The 23505-nt window shown below is 34.9% G+C and overlaps 1 protein-coding gene across 1 annotated transcript; it reads left to right on the plus strand.

Moving 5' to 3' along the window:
- The first annotated feature begins 9441 nt into the window (after nt 1-9441).
- On the plus strand, nt 9442-12264 carry LOC135217616 (piggyBac transposable element-derived protein 3-like). The gene is made up of 4 exons (XM_064253579.1): nt 9442-9565; nt 9938-10878; nt 11102-11350; nt 11993-12264. Exons 1-4 carry the CDS (start codon nt 9549-9551, stop codon nt 12262-12264), a joined length of 1479 nt encoding a protein of 492 aa, XP_064109649.1. The 5' UTR covers nt 9442-9548.
- Nucleotides 12265-23505: the final 11241 nt, after the last annotated feature.

The following is a 23505-nucleotide window of genomic DNA, read 5'->3' on the forward strand; positions in this document are numbered from 1 at the left end:
ACATATTTAACCTGCTTGACAGTTATGTTGCTGGATGCCTTGGTACACTGTTTTGACAAGAAACTATCACCCGACAGTACAGAGCTAGACGTATATAAACAAATTAAGAAACATGTCTAAGTGCACAGATCTGGACCCCTTGCTTACTCAAGTTTTTGCAAAGAATGAAAGTAAACCACAGCAAGTAAATATTGTCAATAATAACACAGCAGGGATAACTTGTTTTAATTGTAAGTGTGCAGGGCATATGATTGCAGACTGCGAACGCATTATTGTTCAATTCATAACAGCTCCAGTCATTCTTACAATCGTTGCTTCTCATGTAACCAACAGGAACATAATGCTAAAACCACACAAAATGTTGCCAATGATAATAAGAAGGAGAATCCTCATTACTATAAAAAGAAACAGGTAAACAGTAACACTGTTCAGAATCAGAAACAAACAATCCGTGCTTCAGGAAATTCTGTTCCCTGGCCGTCGAACCCAAACTCACAGAGTCGGTCAAATTTTTTGAGTGTGCAAACCAAACCAAATACCACGTAATTAACTCCAGTGAGGGAGAGAGTGATGTTGAGTCATTTGTATCATCTTTTGAATCAAATAACAAATTTAATCATCTATAGGATCTATGCGAGACCCAGAATTTTCCTATGAACCACACGATCGATCCAAAAAACCAGTGCAGGTTCCCGTAGACTTTCACCGTATACATGCTATTATAAGTAAAGATGACTTACGTCCTACATTGCATGCCGTAAATTTTGAGCACCGACCCATCATACTGTTTTTTGATACCATTTGTCCACGTAATATCATGGATTTGCGGACTCATCACATGTTCTTTTCGAACTTCCCTATTGAGAAGTTTGGAGTACGGCTTTTGGGTATTTGAAATAATGAATTAAGTTTAGTAGGAGTACCTCAAATTCAGTACAAGGTGGGCAAGCGCGCGCTTACCGATACCTTTATAGTTGTACAAAACATTGATATGCATCCAGCTGTAATTATAGGATACCCATCTATGGGCATTCAAAACATTACCTTAGCCCCTGCCAAACACGGCGTGCATATCAAAGGAAAATTCTATAAATCTTCTAACACCTTAAAATCAGTTTTGGACAAAAATGAGAGAAACAATCAAACAGTATCGTACATTGAGGAACCAATCACCTGTCTCATGAATCATGAATTTGTTCAAGCGACCCAATGGAATTCTTGCACACCCGTAATAGCAGCTTGCACGCAAACCCTCGAGCCGAACGCACCTTCAAATATATTAGTGCATGTAAAGAAGACTTTCCGGGATCTGAAATGTTAATCATTTCCGACACTCTGAAAATTAATGACTGTCTGTAACACAAGCACTAAACACTGTTTATTCACAGCAACAAGTTAACATTGAAATCTGTAACCATTTGAATACCAATATAGTGATCCACAAAAATCAACACATCGTGGATGTGGAAGTTTATAAGTATCGCATTCTTACCATTGCTGAAATTAATCACGCTCTATAAGTTGTGGATGAATCCCTCTTACAATCTATCAAAAGTAAAATCAATAAAGACATTCAAGAAGAGGAGATTCAGCAGAAATTTTTGGATCTTTTAACTAAATATCATGATGTTTTCTCCACTACCGAGGGATCTTTGGGAAAAAAGGATGTCATTGAACACCAAATACGGCTAAAAGACAAGCATAAAGTCATTTACGTACCTTCGTACCGACTCCCTATGAAATTCCAGAATGAGATTAATGATGTAGTAGGTAAAATGTTAGAAGAAGGAGTCATTAGGAAATCGGACAGCCTTTATAATTTCCCCTTAATCATCGTACCAAAAAAAGATCGAACTTGGCGTATATGCATAGATTTCTATCGCCTAAATGAGGAAACGATTCCCGATCGATTCCCAGTGCCATGTACAGACGATATTTTATCCTTGTTAGGACAGAACAAATATTTCACCAGTTTGGACTTACTTAAAGGCTTTCACTAGATCACTTTAGAAAAAGAGAGTATCCCATACACCGCCTTCAGCACAGCCAGGGGACATTATGAAATTTTATGTATGCCTTCTGGTTTACGTTGCGCCCCAATTACATTCACCAGAATGATTAGTCTAGTGTTCGGAGACTTGTTAGGGGATATCCTACATGCCTATATGGACGACCATGTATTCTTTTATAATACCTTAGAAGAATATTTACGTAAACTAGAGCTAGTGCTACAGAGACTAAGGCAACATAATTTAAGAGTGAAGATAACTAAGTGTGAGTTTTTCAAAACAGAACTAGTCTATTTAGGTTTTACGGTGTCTAGTCAAGGTCTTAAGGTAGTCCACAATAAGATGTCGGCTATCCGTAACTTTCCGATACCTACTAACGGCAAGGGGATACAACAATCTTTATGCTGTAGTGGGTATTACCAACGTTTTATACGCAATTACTCAGTTATAGCCGCTCCTGTAACTGATCTTACGAAGAAAGGTGTAGATTTCATATGGTCTGAAAAGCATCAACAGGCGTTCGATACCTTGAAAGAGGAATTATGCAGTTCACCTATCTTAAAATTCCCTGACTTCAGTAAGGAATTCTTTATCGCAATTGACGCCTCAGACCACGGGGTAGGAGGGGTACTGCTTCAGCAATATGCCAAACAGTTCTTCCCTATAGCTTTTTATTCACGTAAACTGAAACCTTTTGAAAGTAAATATGCAGTAATAGACAAGGAAGGGCTAGCTATTGTTAACTCACTAGTACATTTTAAGTTCATAATATATGGCTATCCTGTCAAGGTTCTTACTGACCATAAGCCCCTCACCGACTTCTTTAAAGGCTTTAGTCACAGTCCCAAAAGAACTTGGTGGCATATGATCTTTCAGGACTTTGGCGCAAGGATAGGATATCTACCTGGGAAAGCAAATATCATTGCTGACGCATTATCACGCAACCCCGCGCCATCTTGAATGGAGCCATTAGCTGAACTAGTAGATATATCAACATCCGTGCCTATTGTTAAAGCTGTATCTGAACAGGAGACCCGGGTTGGAGTGCTGAACTTGTACAGACTGAACAAAGAAAAGATCAGCAGTTAAAGAAAACAATAGATGCTTTGAATGGGAATCCTAAAGAAAAGGAATATGTGAAGTATATGCAGCAGAATTATATAATTAAGGATAATATTCTGTGTAGGTCCTTGACAAGGAAAACCCGCAGCACCCCGCAGGTGACTAACGACCAGGTAGTGGTTCCAATCTTGCTTATACCAATCGTCTTAAACTGATTGCATTCCAATCCATTACATGGTCATCCAGGGTTCTCTATCATGTTACAGAAATCCAAATCACTATTTTATTGGCATACGATGCTTACAGATATAAAAAAGCACAGCTAATTGTCACATTTGTCATGAAAATAAAGGGCACACAAAGACACCTTCAGCTTGGGGGCCTATCCCGTGCCCAACCAACCCTTTGAAAGAGTACACTTAGATTTATTAACAGGGTTTTACGAGTCTGACCGATGAAATAAGCACCTCTTGGTGTTAATAGATGCCTTGACTCGATATACAGAATTGATAGCACTAAAAAATAAAACCGCAATTGAATGCTCTAGGGAATTTTACGAGTGCTACATTTGTAAACAATGAATTCCACACATGATAATCTCTGACTCAGGTGGAGAATTCAATAATCATTTCATTAACTCGTTGTGTGAATTCATTTGCATTAAGAAAATCAATACCATGATTTATCACCCAGAGTCTAATGGATTAGTTGAGAGGGTAAATAGGAAGGTGTTAAATGTCCTACGAGTTACACTTGGGGGAATAGATCCCAACTGGTATATTGCCATACCAGCGGTTCTAAGTACTCTTAACCATTCATATCATGCATCTATCAAAATGTCGCCACACGAGGCATTATACGGTACCCCAGCTAGGACACCTTTCCATGTATTTGCGCCTACAACCCATTTATCAAATCCCCACGGGATGTTATGGAAGCAAGTGTAAGCCGATATAATATACTTCTTAAGAATTTAGAAGAATCACAAATCATAATGAAAAGAAATCATGATAAAATCTCTAAACCAACTAAATCATATACAGTAGGCGACCAAATATACATGCAATTATATGTTCGCAAGTGTTTAACCTACAAGCTAACACCTAAGTTTGAAGGCCCGTTTAGCATTTTAGAAATATTAACAGTCAACAGACTAAAAGTTCAAAACATATCCCAACCTACTGACGTAAGAACAATACCGTTGGCTCATGTTTGCAGTTAAGTAAAAAGGGTATAAAGAAAGAGAGAGAGAGAGAGGAGGAGAGGGGGGAAGAAGGAAGGAGGGAGGAGGAGAGGGGGGAGAGAGAGAGAGAGAGAGAGAGGGAGAGAGAGAGAGAGAGAGAGAGAGAAATAAGAATTTATGTATGCCTATATATGAAACATAACTAATAAAAAAACTATCTATGAAACTTGCATGATAAAAGTATGTATATATAATATTTGTATGAAGATATTTTTTCTGTTTTGTATAGAAGTACCTAATTCAAACATGAGTAATTACATATATTTCACTAATTGCAGGTTTCCAACATGAAGCTTATATTGTTCAGATTGGTTCTGTTTGTTCAGACATTCTTGTTGTGTGGGAAGAGTGCTAAAAAAAATATATACATTTTACACGTGGCTCTATAATTGAAAGAACAGAGGACGTTTTCATTACAGCAAGTAATATAGTTCTAGAAGTTGATTTGCCAACGATTTTCCTGCCAGAAGATGATGTCATTAACCTAAAAAGCGACTTGTCACAGTTTGCCGAATCATTGAATCAGTTACACCAACGTCATTTTCCTCTTAATCCATAGATTTCGCTAGCACAAACTTTAAGTGTTGCAGAAATGTTATCATTCGACTTCCAAAACAAAACTGCTGAAGCAGAATGTTTGGCTAATGTGGACAGTGAGACACAGTAGCCTAGAAAGACGTAACCCCTTTATATTTGTGGCGCTCAACGTCTTCGGGTCCGTTGCAAGTTTAGGTTTAGGAATTTCAAATCGTCTAAAGATTAATGATCAGAATAAGATAATTGAATTTTTGCAACATGAAAATGAATTAGTTTTTTATGAACTTCTTAAACAATTGTCATCAATTAATCAACTTATGACATTGATGAACGAACATTCCAGTTATATCAATCAGATGATGGATGTGGTGCAACACCTGCTGGCAACCTTAGCATATTACAGTTCTAAGGTAGACCATATCTGTACAAATATTTCACATTTTATTGAAAAATCAAAAGACTATGTGGAAGCTATCACGCTAGCTACATAGATTTAGCATTAACTTTAGAGAACGGACGAGAAAAACTTGGCTATATTCCTTTGCTAGATGCACATAAGATAGAATTTTATTATAGCTTAATATCAGTAAGTGTTGAGAATTACAGGATCATGATTAACATTCCTTTTAATTCTTCTGATGCCTGGCAATCTTACAAAATTGCACCGTTTCCTATTTTCATGAAGAATAACTCATTACCAGTAATATCTAATCTGACGGGATACGTATTGATTTCCCCTAATAAGGAAACATTTACAGTTATCAGAGACCTGGATAGGTTCACTCACTGTTCAGATGCCATGGGTAATAAAGTTTGTACAGCTGACTCGTTTGAATTCCACCATATATCAGGGGATTCATGCGAGTTAGGTCTAGTGCTAAACGGCTCTCTCTCTCTCACACACGTGAACGATGTCTGAAACAACTTTACCCTTTTGACGAGTATAAGTTTTCTTACAGGCTAAATAACGGATCGTGGATACGATACGACAGAGCAGGGTTTCACGTCGCTTGCCTGGACGGATCTTCACGGATGTTCGTTGCTGCGGACGGTTGCAGTGGAGTCACGCCCAACTACACGGTCCGTGGAGTAAGCACCATCATAAGGGAACGAGCTTACTTCGCGAAATTTTCTTGGTCGAGTACCAGCATCCCAGCTTTACCCCTTCCATACAACGTGAAAGGGGCCCATCAACTCTCCAAACTGTCTGGTATGGACCGCACTTCAAGGGCTTACCATGTCGACGAGGATCTACGGTTCTACACACTGCTGGCTGTGACATATGTGATGGTGGTGGTTCTGGTCACCGCTAACATATTTGCTTGGCGTAGGTTGAGGCAAACAAGAATGGATCATCAACAGAACGTCGTACCCCGTCCTGACACTTACCCATTAACCCTTAAGGTATTTGACTTTAGAGCCACTTGAAACTGGCCATTTTATTTGACTCAGAGGGAAGTTGTTTGGAATTGTGTTTTGTGCGAAAAGCGGTTTGAACGCTGGCTAAATGTGTAACAGAAACCTCCGTGACATTGCATTCCATATGTAAAGTATGAGAAGCTTAATTATCATTTGTCATTCAATATATCTGGTAGCGCACCTAATATAATCAATTGAAGTTCTATTACGAATCAATATGCCTGTGCGTGTACGCACCAGGAATCTATATGATGTGCACACTTATCTGAATCTATTTTTATATTAATCAGTTACATATTATCTTATTTGAATAATTATATACATGTATATGCTAATCAGATAGCACCTATTCTTAATCAGTAACCTTTTATCTTATCACATTTTTGGTACCATTTTACTTCTTAACCATATATGATTTTTAGAATGTAATTCTTGTGTCATGCAATCATCAAACATACGGTAGTGCTTTCTGTTGAATTTATATTCTCATGACTAATAGTATATAACTATCATTATGTAAGACATGATATTTTAATATTAGTATGATATCATGTGCATTTATCTTATACATGAATCTGTATCTACCATGTATTATTCATTATTTATGAGTATTTCTATATATCTGATTTTTTTTATATAATCAGTTGTATATCATTCCTTAACCACTTGCTGGTAACTATGGGTTAACTGTATATTCACATTAATTTCTCTATCACACTCCTTTGAGTCATATGCAAGTCAAACTTTAATGTTCAGTGTTTATTTATACATTCCATATATAAATAAGCTCATGACCTAAGGGGTCACTGTTAAAATAGCAAGGGGTGTGATAAAGGTTGATAAACAGGACGCAAGCTAGGCTTTGATGTATTGAATCAGCAGCGCCCTGGTTTGCATTTGCCCGTGATAATCAAATCCATTGTTGTGTCAAACAGGTCATAGTGCTTTCGCCTGAGAACCTATTGACCTATAACCCACGTGACTTCCTCTCACATGTTCGTCTGTCTGTATGTTATGTATGCTGAGCAAAGCTGTGTTCTCCTATACTTTTGTAAATGCATTTGTATCTCAGAACTCTACTTCCCCTCCTAGAATCAGGTTCTCATAACAACCTTCTTGCCTTCTACTCAAGAGATGTAGTTTCGTAAATACATTGTTGTTAAGTTATCATCATGAGTTTGACACTTCTCCGCCTTTATACCCAAGACCATACTGACTTAGAAATCATCGTCGCAGTCTCAGACGAGGATGGGGAGTATACCACACGATACTTGCGTATAACATCGCAGGTCTAAATACCTCACAGTGCGTCCTCGTTATACACGGCTCAGCACAACAGATATATCTACACAAGATCATCAAAATTGTATAAAACCATCTCGTATATTAAATATTTTTTTTATCAGAAAAAGAAAGCCTCTGCAATTATACGAAAGAAAAATAAGGAATTTGTGTTTGTGTGTATGTTGGTGTGAAACTAAAACAGTCTCAGGATAAACGATTCACGTCCATATATTCATAAAAACCATTAACACGAACAGTCATTCAGGGAAGCCAAGCGCATCTTCTGAAGGAAGTCATTATTCTAGCATGAAAAATACACCTGATTTATTAGCGGTCACTCACGTTGCTCATCCAGAAATGTGATATTTATGCCTGGATTCAGGTCGTCCTTTGGCAGGTGAATATCAGACCTTATCGATGATGTTCTTTCATGCAACGTCGAGTGAAACAAAGGCTGTTACACTTTGATGTTTTTCCATAGATAAATTGTATGAAATGTAGGTTGCTGGTCTTTGATATGGTTGCACTTTGTTCTTGATTTTACTGTTGTTTCAATATGCTACACTGGTAAGCATGAATGAGAGGTCCACGAAGCGTCTATTTACGAGCAAATAAACATATTTGGTTTATAATGAGGAACGTAAGTAGCAAACTGGGAGAAAAAAAGTATAATTTACAATTCTGCTCAGAATGAATCGAATATGAATATATGTGAACTAATCGAGAGAGATGGATCACTTAGTTTTCATTGATTTAGGTAGGTTACAAATATCTTATGTAAGGGGTAGTGTTATCTGTGCACCTTGCGCGGTGTACTGTAGACAGTTAAGATTCGTTGCAACGTCCCTTCAGCACCTAACGGCAACTCGTTCATTCCTCTTACTGTACCTCTCTTCATATATTTCTTCCATGTTACTTTCCAACCTTTCCTAATATTTATATCATTGTGCAACTGTGAGTTTTTCCTCTTTTTTTACAACTTTCAAACCTCCCATAACCACTGAATGGCCTCATAAGGCCTTTGCTTTATATTCTGTGCCAATTCCAATCAATTGCCATTACAGTATTTCAGCCAAGTCTACCATATTTAAGTGTCTTTAATTCAAAAAGACAAAGAAGAGATGTGATACCCTCGATTTAAAACAAAGAAATAAAAGATAAAATTTAGGAACAATGTACATTTGCTCCCGTACGAAATCGACGAAATTGAGCGAATTTGAGCTGTCTGGTTACCGGTAGAATATATGAAGCACGTTTATATTTGATCTGTGTACGAACAAGCATAATCGTGTGAATTTGTGTCGTCATAAAACAGGTCTGCGTAACATTAAAACATAAAAACGGCCAATTTCTGTCGATGGAATTCAATTGACAGCTAACGAGGGAGAGAAAAAAAACGTTCTACAGACAATTACCGTCAATTTTGCCGTCAGTTAGGAAAGCAATTATGATGCTGTAATATATAATGCTTTTGGAATAAAAAAAGAAAGAAAAAACATTCATCATAAATGATAATTTTAGAATTCTTCATGGGTAGGGCATTCTAGCTGAGTGGTTGTCCTGTGAATAAAATATTAATCTCTCTTTCTCTCTCTTTATCTCTCTCTCTCTCTCTCTCTCTCTCTACACATACACACACGCGCACATACAGCTGTGTGTGTAGGCGTTCACCTCATACAAATTAACACACACACATACAGCAAGCAAAGGAAAGCAGTAATGGTTTAAAAATAAATGAAACAGTAACAAACAGAAATAACTTTCTCTCACGCATACTAACATATATGTACTAGCGTGACATATATGTTACGTAGAACATATGTTCAGTTAACTTACACCACACGTTTACATGTTGAAACTTGTTTCATGATAGGTCCTGTGTGCGAGAGCTAATACATGTATCTACTTGCATACAAGTTTTTACAGGAATAGAAGTTCATTCAAGGGAGTGACACCGTTCTGTGCAGAAGTGCTGTTTTTGCTCCGGTGTGAAAATGAGTTCAGGCAAAAAGTGAGTATTATTTTGCCATTTTCATTAGATATATTGTATTGTTTTTTGATAAAATACTTGAAATATGGCTATAGAGAAATGTCTGTGCTAATAATGAATATCTAAGATTTATAATATTGGCAGCAGTGCATTTTATATTTTCTGTGACATATATGTTACGCTAGGATGATACAGGGACATTTATGCCTTTTACTATTTTACTGTATGTAAACTGATAGTAATATCTTTCTAGTGATATAAAACATTCTATGGCTTCATTTTCTTTCTTTTACTTTACTTTACTACACTTTTAGTTATTTTAACTCATTAATAAGTTACTTTGTTAAATTTAATCCAGAGATAACACGTTTTTATTTTTTTTTTTTATTTCAGGTCTCTGACTGTCAATGAAATACTAGCAGAGTTAGAAAAAGAAGATATTGCTGCAGATGTTTTTATTGAGCCTGCTGATGATGGTCTGACTGACGAAGATTCTGCTGATGAAGATCAAGGTGGTCTAATTGATAATCTCTCTGGTAAACAATTAGATGCTGCAGGTGAAGCAGCTCTTCCAAATGGAGTTCGGCTTGGAAATTTAGGAGAGGACTTGGAGAACTATGATGACTCTAGTTATTGCTTCAAAACTCCAAAGTGGACTAGAAAGGCAACATTTTCTTCACCAAAACCAATTTTTCCTCAGGCGAATTACAGTCAATACCGGAACTTATCACCATGTGAATTATTCGAATTGTTTTTTGATGAGGAAGTTTTCAGATTGATAATAGAACAGTCAGCTCTTTATGCTCGTTACAAGGGAGAAATTTCCTTCTCAACAAATGAAAAAGAACTAAAGGTTTTCCTTGGCATATTACTTTTATCTGGCATTGTTCCAGTTCCATCACGGAGACTTTACTGGAAGAATTCTCCAGTGACTAGAAATGAGGCAGTGTATTCTGCAATGAGAAGGAACAGATTTGATAAAATAATGCAGTTCATACATTTAGCAGATAATACTAATCTTGATGATTCAGATAAATATGCTAAACACCGTCCCCTGATAAGGCTACTTTCCACTCGATTTTTGTCTCATTTTCAACCAGAGCAGCATCTATCTCATGACGAGGCAATGGTTGAATATTTTGGCCGCCATGGATGCAAGCAGTGTATTCGAAACAAACCAATACGCTTTGGTTATAAAGTTTGGTGCCTGAATACTGATGCAGGCTATTTAGTAAGCTTTGACTTATACCAAGGTAAAACATATGAAGGTAATTCATATGAGGAGAAAGCGTTTGGCACCATTGCATCAACTGCTCATGGAAGGGAACCCCTTAGTAAGGTGAAAAGATACTCTCAAAAAGAGAAAAAAAAATATTGAAGTTGACTGCCCATTAGTTATTCGAGAATACAATAACCACATGGGTGGAACTGACCGTCAAGACCAGAATGTGAATAATTATAGAGTATCTATTAGGGGTAAGAAGTGGTGGTGGTGTATTTTTACCTGGTTATTAGATGTATCAGTGCAAAATGCTTGGATTCTTCATAAAAAGTCAGGTGGATGTTTACCTCAGCTAGATTTCAAAGAACAGATTGCTGAAAGCTATCTGAAGAGATATGGGATCCCTCCTAAAGGGCCTGGGAGACCTTCCCAGGGGGAAACAGGTTGTAAGAGAGTTCTTGATGACATTCGTTTTGATGGAATAGAACACTACCTGATAGAGACCCCAAACAAGAAAAGACGTAGATGTGCTGGAAATCTGTGTAGCAAATCTCCTTCCAGTCAGTGTAATAAGTGTGATGTAGGTCTGTGTTTGTCTTGCAATTTAGCATTTCACACAAAATAGACTTCAATGCTGTGCCACATGATGTATCAGTTGCAATGAAAAGTTGATTATTTTATGTTAGCATTTTGAACTGGCAATTTAATCTTTGTTTTGATTCTAAGTGCAAGATTTAACACTAGGATGGCCGAGGTGTCGTTTTCGACACCTTCAAATTTTTAACTAATTAGTATGGAATAACTGATTTTGGCTCAATGCTGAGTCTTATAGACAATTATTAAATTTTTAAAAAGATGCTTAACAGACCTAATTTTTAAAAAAATATTCAGTGGAATAGCTGATATTTGAGGTTTTACCTTAAATGGCCAAGGTGTCGTTTTTGACACCTAGGCTATTTATATGGTAAATTCATTTAAAAACTCCTCACAAGCAATAATATTTGTGTTTGTGTCCCCTATCTATATATCTATCTATTTATAGACACACACACACACACACACACATATCTATATAATGACTTTCTTTCAGTATGAGGTATACTATATATTTGTGAATTTCTTTTCAGACTTGTTATTCCTGACTTGAATATCCTTGAGAATTCTGTGTTTCGTGATCCTTGGCAAAGGAAACAGTTACTAAGCACTCATCATTCATATTATCTTAGTGGTAGTCATACTGAATATATTAGAGATGGCTGCTTCACGGTGTAAGGGATATAAAGATTTCTATACTGTAGAAGAAGCATTGAATATTATCTTCCAATCAGAAGATGAAGTTTCAAGTGATGGTAGTGATGGTAGTGAAAATGAGTTTTTACCACAAAAAGAAGTTTCTTCAAGCTCATCAGATTCTGATGACTATCAAGATAGTGAAGACGAATCCACTAGACAAGCAAGTACCTCATCAGATATACCAAGCAAGCACTTCTACAGATAGAAATACCATCATTACACGGCATGGGATTGCCTGGGAACCTTTATCATCATCTCGGAAAGGAAAGATATAGCCAAAGTCAGGTATTCAAAGATACTTCTGGTATTTCAAAAACTGTGAAAAATGTAGCTGCAGAATCCCCATATTCTGCTTGGAGAATCTTCATTGATGAAACTATGCTACGGAAAATTCATAAATGGACAATCAGTGAAGGAAAAAATCACGATGAAAGCTGGGTGTTATCCTTAGAAAAGTTTGAGGCCTACATATGCAAGGGGAGTGTACGGAAAAGCTCACAGTGCAGATTTTTTGTGGAATAAAACCTATGGACCAAAAATATTCGGAGAAACCATGTCTAGAAGTGATTACAAGAAAATACATAGATTCATTAGGTTTTGACAACAGAAGCACAAGGTCAGAGAGGATCAAAAAGTGACAAATTTACCCACATTAGACATATTTTTGACCTATTTGTTGAAAATTGCAGAGGTGCCTATATACCAACATATAGTTTGACAATTGACGAAACAGCTATTGCCCATTGAAAAAACAGGTGCCCATTCATTGTATTTATGCCAAATAAACCTGATAAGTTTGGAATGAAATTTTGGGTCCTTACAGAGGTAGAAAACAAATACATTGTAAATGTGATCCCCTACTTAGGAGCCATAGAAAAGGAATCAAGGTTAGGGGTTCCCTTGGCGGAACATGTTGTGCTCAGTCTTACTGAAGTGTGAAGAACAAAGGCTATAATGTAACAACAGACAACTTTTTTACATCTCTTGAAGTTGCAAGGAAACTGCGAGATAGAGCTACTTCAATTGTCGGTACTGTGAGAGGAAACAGCAAGCATCTGTCGAAAGAAATGACTTTACAAGAAAAGGGGAAAAAGTATGAATCCAAATTCTATTTTCAAGATGAAAGTGAATGCATGTTTGTTAATTATCAATGCAAAGCTAATAAAAATGTGTGCCTCTTATCAACAATGCATAGTTCTCCAACAATTTCGGAAGGTGAGAAGAAGAAACCAGCAGTCATTGATTTCTATAATGCTAATAAAGTAGGAGTGGACGTAGTCGACCAAATGCTCCGAAAGTACAGTACACGTTGTGCTACAAGACGTTGGCCCCTTGGAGTTTTTTTGTAATATACTGGATATGGCAGTTATAAATGCATGGATTATATACAAACTAGCATCAGGGAGAACAATTAGTAGGAAGGAGTTCATTTTGGAGCTCATTGAAAGTCTTAGGCATGCTTATGTTCAGAAGAGAAGCTTACCGAATCTTGCAGATGTGCCCTCCACAAGCTCATCATTACCTAAGAAACGTCGCAAGTGTCATGGTAGAAAATGTTCAAATGCTACGATTACTGTTTGCCAAGTATGCAAAAAACCTACTTGTGGCAAATGTGCAAAGGATGAAACTAGGGTAGTGTTTGTAACATGTAATGATTGTGGAATCTAAGATATTGATAAATAATTGGCCTACAGGATTGTAAAAAGAATGTTATAGCCTACTTCAAAATGATGTCAAATGTTATGTAATAACAATATTCTTTAATAAACTATGTATTGCAAACATATGAGTTATTTCATTAACCATATATGATTATTTTTCATGCCAAATTTCAATAAAAATCATAAGGTGTCGAAAACGACACCTCGGCCATTTTATATATATCAAAGGAGCTGGCCATCCTAGTTTAATACAATGACTATTTCTTTTGGCTTGTTTTCTTATTGTAATTTTCAAATTCCATTCATTTGGTGGTTGTGACTACGGTAGTTCATGTATGAAAACAGTAGACTTCTTTTGTATTTAGTTATGTCACTTATATAACAGCAAACAATAAACCTTTCAAAATAGAACAGAATTTTTCATATATCCCCCAAATGTACTCGTTACTGCCTAGCGTGACATATATGTCACACTCCATTATTCATTGTACAATGAATGCAGCTGAAAAAAATTATGTATTCTACTGATTTTGGATCCTTATGAACTAGATTTAGTGTGAAAATTTGAAATCCAAAGAAAAAAAAAATTTGGGAAGAAATGTGTTAAAGTGGTCCCTCGCGTCGGAAGTCTTTGATGGGCGTGCCCTTCCTAAGGGGGTAGACCTCCAAAGGATTTCCTATTCACAGCACAAGCATGAAAGAGGTCGACATTTCTCAGTAAAGGAGATTCCATTTATGGATCACAGCAAAAATAAATATGTCGTCAAAGTTGATTTGACTTCCTTGAGACGTAAATTTGACCTTTATTATGATTTCTATTGCATATTGGATCACTAATGTTGTGTGGTCATGAAGAGTTCATGTAATTCATATTATTTCAAAATATCCTAAATTACAGTTATCCAACGCATTCACATAACCCTAGGGAAGACAGAATACTCACGCTTCTAGTTTAAGGGAACATTTTTTTTTACGTTTAAGGGAATACAGTCTTTTCAAAGTAAATTCAAAGTGAATATTCTCTTGCTTAAATAACGTTTAAGGGAATACTCTTGTCTTAGTAAGTTTTAAGGGAATACCCTATTTCCTTACTAAATTTAAAAAGAAAACTCAATTTTCTTAGCAAGTTTTAAGGGAATCCTTTATTTCCTTAGTAAATTTTTAGGGCATACTCTGCTTTCTTAACACAATTTTAAGGGAATAGTCTCATTTCATCGTAAATGTTTAAAGGATTAGTCTGTTTTCATCGTAAATTTCAAGGCAGTAGTTACTTTTTTGGTAAATTGTAGGTAAATTCTCGGGTTTTTTTTATAATTTTAAAGGAACATTCTCTTTCATTAGCCAATTCCAAGGGGATTCTCTCTTTCAGAGTAGAATTAATATCTGAAGAAGGATACCATTAACTTGAAAGCCTAACACCGATACGTCTTGATGGTTATTACACGGCATTTTCAAAAAGATATTCCTAGCAATTGCAAGTTGCAAAGTTTTCTATACATTCCTGCAGCATGCAATGGTTTTATTTTCTGTCCCACTATTGCTAGTGACCTCTCAGTTGCGATGCCAGTTAGTTTGGATGCATCAATTCATATATCTGACAAAGCTATCAACAAAGCTTCAAAAATATCTGTTCCAATAATTTTGTTCTTCATCTGATTAAAAATAAATAAATTCTTTAATAACAAACAGGTAAAGACAGCGATAGGCAGGGGACAAAGGCTGTCCGAATTACTGTTAGAAACTAACTGCAATGTGTGTATGGATGTGTGAGTGTGTGTTTGTGTGTGTGTGTGTGTGAGAGAGAGAGAGAGAGAGAGAGAGAGAGAGAGCAGAAATTAGCCGTAAATTTATGTGAATTTAGTGTTTCAGAGTTTTTTTATTAGAACGCCTTTCCTCAGCCCTTTCATTTTTTTTTTTTTTTGGTAACAAAGTTGGCTTCAAGGTAAGGCTTACCTCATCAAGGTTCTAAAGTATTTAGCCATATGATTCGATGGTATACCTTTTGTTTTTTTTTATTGTGTGTTTCTGTTTGACTCTGTAATGTTTTCGTTATTTAGCGTATTTACGTCCAAATCTGCTTCATATAATTATCATAATGATAGATCTAAGTATAGCTTGATTCCTAATATAAATGGAAAGGGATTTGTACTTTCCTCTTATGATGCTCTTCAGGTTACAAAATAAATGTAGTCAGTGCAATTGTAATAAAAACAGACTTAAAGCCTCTTGCATAAAAAATGCTCCAATTATCTCAATAAAAAAATGAAACTGATAGGAATTTTTAATTTTTTCATGTAAATAACATTCTCATAAATCCGAGTTTTATCTTCTGGCGTTTAATGCCATCCTTATGAGCTTTCGCATTTGCAACTACGCTTGTCCCTTCTTTATCTTTTTACTCTGTTCGTCATTGCAACATTTTATCCTTCATCCTGTCTGTTCATACTAAAACAATATCTTCCTTCCCTGCATTGCTCTCATGCCACTATTATCAGGTCTAATTCATTGTGAAATTCATCTAAAAATTGTCCCAACTTAAAATTAATACTAGTCCACGAAACATTTAACGGTAATCTGATTATCCTTCCATCTGTCCAGAGAGAGAGAGAGAGAGAGAGAGAGAGAGAGAGAGAGAGAGAGAGAGAGAAATAAGAATTCTGGGAGAGATTAAAGAGGGGAGGGGGGATTAGAATGCTTCGCTAAATGGAAGATATTAAATATTAATGGAAAGAGGTTCCAATAACGCGCGGCGTTAAATCGGCTCAGATCGATCTCGCAAATGTTTTTTAAAAGCATCCATTTTCCCTTTCTCTGTATTTTGGTAATTAGAGCTGGGTAAAGATTCCAGAACCGGCACAAAACATTACTTTCAATGATTGACGACAGTATATATAAAAAGAGAAATAATTATCATTAATGACACTGATGTAATTCTGATGTTTTCATCACTTACATATTTGGAGTATTTTACGAGACAATTATTTATGAATTTTTAAACGCTGTGCTTTGTTGTATTATGATCACGTCCCCCTTCCCTCTCCTTTTTCTCTATCCCCCCTTCCCCCCTATTAATTTATTATTTCCTTGTTTGCCATTCGGAGACCTAGTCGATCTAGTTACTGAATTTTCTAGACAAAAATGCCAACTATTTTCTCTCAAAACAACTCCCTTTTTGAGAGGTTTTCTCAGGCTTTAAAATAATTCTTATGTCTATTTCTTATTTTCGAAATTGGACAAAACATTGCTGTACTGAATTGTAACTCGTCTCCTTCCCCGAAAGGGAGAGAAAATTGTAAAAGTTTGTTTTTCAAAATCTGTCAACACGTTTTATAAGCGAGCTCAAGCCTTCATTGTGTTTTGGGATTCTGTCATCACGTAAGATAAGGAAATTCTGCTTCGAGCGATCGAATTGAGTATGTATCATTTTTTAACAGAATCGTCTCATACGCGTATGTCTTTGTCAAAGCCATGTGCAGATTACAAATTTTGTATGTAAAGTTGTGTAAGATTTCGAAGCTTCTGGAAGCATTATTGCCCAAAACGTTTTGTGTCATCCCAATCCAGCTTCTGTAAGGAAGAAATTTTTAATTCGGGCTTAGATACTCGAGGCGTTCAGATCTCCCTCTCTCTCTCCTTCGCATAGCACTTGATTTTAAAGTAAAGTAACGATTTCGCTCTTATTGAATGGTCACCCGTAACTTGAGAATTTAAGATTTGATATTTCTTAGAGTTTATTTAGTGTTATTTAGTAATTTTTTGTGGAATCTGAACAAACAATGTTTCGTAACGGCACCTGGTTTTGTGAAAGTGTGAAACGAGCTGCAGCAAGAAAGAAAGAAATTGGTATACCAAAAAGGTAAAGTGTGTTATATTTTTATTAGTTACAACTAATAACTAATAGGAACAGTGGTTAGGTAAAAACTAATAACAGATGGTTACGAAGGTTTGGTAAAAACTAATAGTTACAGTGGTTTGAGAGAAACTATTCACGTTTTTACACATTGCAAATTTTTGTGTTTTGTGTTTGTTTAATTTTTGTGCATTTGTTCATTTTCTTATTGAAGTGTGCCTTTTTATTTTATATTCTCTGTGATTAATACTTTTTGCAGACTTTGATATTTTCAAAATTTTTCTGTGTATTCATTTGTATTCACAATTTAATTAACTTAGCTATTTTCATTAATTAATCATTGGACAATTAATTAAATTTAACACTTGTGAATTAATTTGCATTTACTCAAAATTCTTTTCAAGTGTTATTGTTGTTTAGCACATGTGAATTAATTTCCAAATTTCAATTATTGCCTAACACTTTTGAATTTCACTTGAATTAATTTTCTTGAATTTTTTTATAAATTAATTTTGATTTAATTTTACATAATTGATTCAAGAATTAATTAAACTTTACTTTGTTTTCAAGTAATAGTAATTTTCCCTGATATTGTGAATTTCACTTATAAATTTTGAGTGTAATAATAAATTTTTGTATTTAAATTTTTTATGAGTGTTTTCTTTATTTTATACCAGTATATAATTATATTGATGTTAGGTAGAAACATAGAGTGGTAATTGATCAGTTTTCCTTCATTAACTTGAAGTGACTTGGAACCAGGGAAGTACTTAGAAGGAGTAGGTGTATACCTAGATGACATCGTGATTTACTCTACAACTTGGGAAGAACATTTGAATATTCTGAGGAAAGTTTTCAAGAAACTTCAAGAAGCAGGATTAACAGTCAACCTAGAGAAGAGTGAGTTTGGCAAGGCAACTGTGCAGTATCTTGGGTTTGAAGTTGGAAAAGGCCTTCTTGCTCCAGTAAATGCTAATGTAAAAGGTATCTGTAAGGCTACCCCAGCTACTACCAGGAAACAGCTACAGAAATTTTAGGCATGGCTGGATTCTATCGTCGTTTCTGCCCAAATTTCTCAGCCGTAGTAGCTCCCTTGACAGACTTAACTAGTCCCAAAGCTGAGTTTGTTTGGACTCCAGAGTGTCAAGAATCCTTTGAGAAGGTAAAAGCCATTTTAACTTCAAGACCAGTACTTCAAGCTCCAGACTTCGACAAGAAATTTGTGATACAAGTTGATGCATCAGACTGTGGCATTGGAGCTGTTCTACTTCAAGAAGATGAAAATAATATCTATCATCCTGTGTGCTTCATGTCTACAAAACTGAAAAACCATCAGAAAGTATACTTGACAGTTGAGAAGAAAATTTAGCCGTAATCACAGCATTGAAAAAATTTGAAGTGTATGTGAATAGACCTAGGAATGAAGAAATTTTAGTGTTGTCTGATCACAATCTACTATCATTTATCCAGAGAATGAAAAACCATAATCAAAGACTGACCAGGTGGTCTTTGTGCTTGCAACAGTATAACTTAAGAGTGCAGCACATTAGTGGCAAAAAGAATGTAGTTGCTGATTATTTATCTCGTTGCGAATCATTGGATTCAACACCGTGATAAAAATCTACTAGGGGGAGGTATATTATATATTGCTACTGTCAAAATGCATATTTCCCCTCTCTGACTGTATAAAATGTTAGAATTGAATTTTGCAACATTTTTGTCAGATTCATAGATAGCTTGGAGATAGGATGTTTTAAATGTGTGTTCAGATTTCGCTTTACATAATGTAAAAGAATATATATATAACATAGAATGTAGAAAGAGAGAGAATATCTTTGTCTGTTCAAAGCTAGAGCTGTTTTTCAAAATCTGTCAACATGTTTTATAAGCGAGCTCGAGCCTTCATTGTGTTTTGAGATTCTGTCATCAAGTAAGATAAGGAAATTCTGCTTCGAGCGATCAAATCGAGTACGTGTCTTTTTTTAACAGAATCGTCTCATACACATATGTCTTTGTCAAAGCCACGTGCAGATTACAAATTTTGTATGTAAAGTTGCATAAGGTTTCGAAGCCTCTGGAAGCATTTTTGTCCAAAACATATCGTGTCATCCCAATCCAGCTTCCGTAAGGGAGAAGTTTTTCATTCGGGCTTAGATACTCGAGGCGTTCAGATCTCTCTCTCTCTCTCTCTCTCTCTCTCTCTCTCTCTCTCTCTCTCTCTCTCTCTCTCTCTCTCTCTCTCTCTCTCTCTCCCCATCGCATAGCACTTTATTTTAAAGTAACATAACGATTTCGTACTTATTGAATGGTCACCCGTAACTTGAGAATTTCAGATTTGATATTTCTTAGAGTTTATTTAGTGTTATTTAGTGATTTTTTTGTGGAATCTGCATAAACATTGTTTCGTAACGGCGCCTTTTATTAGTTACAACTAATAACTAATAGGAACAGTGGTTAGGTAAAAACTAATAACAGATGGTTACAAAGGTTTGGTAAAAACTAATAGTTACAGTGGTTTCAGAGAAACTATTTACGTTTTTACACATTGCAAATTTTTGTGTTTTGTGTTTGTTTAATTTCTGTGCATTTTCATTAATTAATCATTGGACAATTAATTAAATTTAACACTTGTGAATTAATTTGCATTTACTCAAAATTCTTTTCAAGTTTTATTGTTGTTTAGCACTTGTGAATTAATTTCCAAATTTCAATTATTGCATAACACTTTTGAATTTCAATTGAATCAATTTTCTTGAATTTTTTGATAAATTAATTTTGATTTAATTTTACTTAATTGATTCAAGAATTAATTAAACTTTACTTTGTTTTCAAGTAACAGTAATTTTCCCTGATATTGTGAATTTCACTTATAAATTTTGGGTTTAATAATAAATTTTTGTATTTAAAATTTTTATGAGTGTTTTCTTTATGTTATACAAGTATATAATTATATTGATGTTAGGTAGAAACATAGAGTGGTAATTGATCGGTTTTCCTTCATTAACTTGAAGCGACTTGGAACCAGTGAAGTACTTAGACTTCTGAAATGGGAAATACTTAGACTTTTAAAGTTGTTGATGGAGTGAGGCCCTATGAATAATTTAATTATTTACAAGATTACCTCACACCTGTTTTGATGAACTTAGTCTAATTTTCTGCAATACTGGTAAGTTGTTAAGGGATCACTGTTGCCTTTAGAGTATTCAGTCGTTTAGGACCTGTGATGAGGGTTCAGGTGTCTGGCTTTTGTGAGGTATCAGTTAATGAATGGTAGGTGTGGTAACCAGATACTTGGGACTTCGTCAGAATATATATATATATATATATATATATATATAATTATATATTATATATTAATATATATATTATATATATGTATATATATATATATATATATATATATATATATATATATATATATATATACATATATATATATATATATCATATATATATATATATATATATATATATATATATATATATATATATATATATATACACACATATATATATATATATATATATATATATATATATATATATATATATATATATATATATATATATATATATATATATATATGTGTGTGTGTGTGTGTGTGTGTGTGTGTGTGTGTGTGTGTGTGTGTGTGTGTGTTGGTACACCTCCATCCATCAAATTTTTCTATGTATGTTACATATGAAGATAATTTTCAGATACATAATTCATGTTCTTCTGTTCAATTAGTTTTTCTGTTTATTTATGTCTTTGACGTCGTAGATTGCCATTAATCTGTCTTTTTCAAATTTATTACTATTGACTTCACGTATATCTTTAAGATTGCTCGCCCATTCTTCAGATTTATTTACTTCCAGTGTTTATGAGTATATAGTAAAAACCAAATTTTTTTTTCATTACAATGTTATTGACGTCTTTTTTTTTTTGCCTTGTAGTAGAAGTGCTTTCAGAAAATGCGTAAAAGAGTCATGTTCTTTTGCCGAAAAAGAGTTTCATTAGTAATGAATCATAAAAGTTTTCTTTGACTGGTTTGAATAAGAAATTAGGTTAGGTATATATTGGACTTGTTATACACTTATCGGGATTGATATTAGTAACTGGTTAAAAGAAACCCTGACAATAGAAAAGAAAGAACAGTGAATTTCTGGTTTAAGAAAGGTGTAAATAAAACAATGAATGATTCTGCATTATAGTATAAAATGACATTCACTTATCAGTCGATAATGAACAAATTACAGTGAAAAGCAAACCAAATAGATAAATAGTAAATATTGTAAAAATCGTAAATATTAAAGAAAAAATAAATAAATAATGTTTTATTCCACAGTATAATATGAAGTTGATAAAACTTATGAAATTCATTACTTTAAGATATAAGTTGACCTCATTTGATGATGAGCAAGTTGGAGTGAAAAGTGAAAACGATAGATAATTAAGAACCAAATCCAGCGTAATCTTTTTGCATGAGAGATAAAGCAGGATTAGAGGCGGCCTTCATTTGACCTGTCCGGTGCCATTGAGAAGGTCAGACTCTCCACGGTACATTCACTGAGCAGATTCATTCAAGGTCAACGCGAGGTTAATTACAGCCATGGCATTTCTGAATAGATATCATATATCAGGACGGCTCCAGGTAATTTTGGGATGAAAGGCAGGTCGACCCAGATTTATAGTCTAAAGAATAGTTGTCCCGATGCCTTTTTGGGTGTAATCCATGAGTCGTGTTTTCTAACCACAAGAGAGAGAAGTCGGTTTTACGATTGTTGCATACACCGACCTTTATTAGATTTTCATCGGTTTCCAAAGGAACGATCAATGACCTAGCGTTGTATTACTCCCTGTAGGGAGGTAGTGCTGTCAGTGCACCACATATGGTGCACTGTTGGCATTACATGAGCTTTTTTGCAGCGTCCCTTGGGCCCCTAGCTGCAACCATTTTCATTCCTTTCACCGCACCAACGTTCATATTCTCTGTCTTTAGCCCTCTCCTACCAGTTGTTTCACAGTGAAACTGAGAGGTCATCCTCCTATTACACCTTTCCAACCTTTCGACTTTTCGATTTCCCTTCCAGTCCTGAATGACCTCATAGGTTCCAGGCTTGAGACCTAAGTTTTTATATTGGAAATTAGAGTGGTGTTTTCGACCCTGATATCGGTTTAATGCATTTTTCCCTAAGAATATATTAGCAATAAAAACATTTTGGTTTAATGAAGAAATCGTAAATAGTTCACTCTATTAGTAATAAAACCCATTTTGTATAAATAATACACTCACAAAGGGGGTTTTCAGACATTAGTATAGGCGATAAGCAAATAAGAGTAGCATAATCTACTTATGGTTTTTGGGTAGAAATCGTTTGATCAAGCCAACAAAAGACTGATGGGTTTGAGAAATAGACCTGTGGCTTGATCCCGATATCTGTTGAGACATAGTATATTGAAAAGGTGTCATTTATAGTTTGTTTCGGGGGCATGAAGATTGTATACTTCTCTACACAAGATCGTTCACAGCGATAACCTTAATACATACACACACACACACACACACACACACACACACATATATATATATATATATATATATATATATATATATATATATATATATATATATATATATATATATATATATATATATATATAAGTATATATATATATATATATATATATATATATATATATATATATATATATATATATATATATTAGATCAATAAGCTACATTAAGCATACAATGCACGCATTCCTAACACGAATATTACCAGTAACACGCTTATTTGTTCGTGAAACTATTACGTTATCAAGCGACACAATAACTCGTTATACTCAGCTATTTGATGCTATTCAGCGTTACGCGGATCCTTTTAACTTCATTATTGCGTAACATAATCAGTCATCCTTGTTTAATTCTGATTATTGGTTATATGAGAACTC

This window comes from Macrobrachium nipponense, chromosome 7 (assembly GCF_015104395.2).
Source record: "Macrobrachium nipponense isolate FS-2020 chromosome 7, ASM1510439v2, whole genome shotgun sequence".
Taxonomy (NCBI): Eukaryota; Metazoa; Arthropoda; class Malacostraca; order Decapoda; family Palaemonidae; genus Macrobrachium; species Macrobrachium nipponense.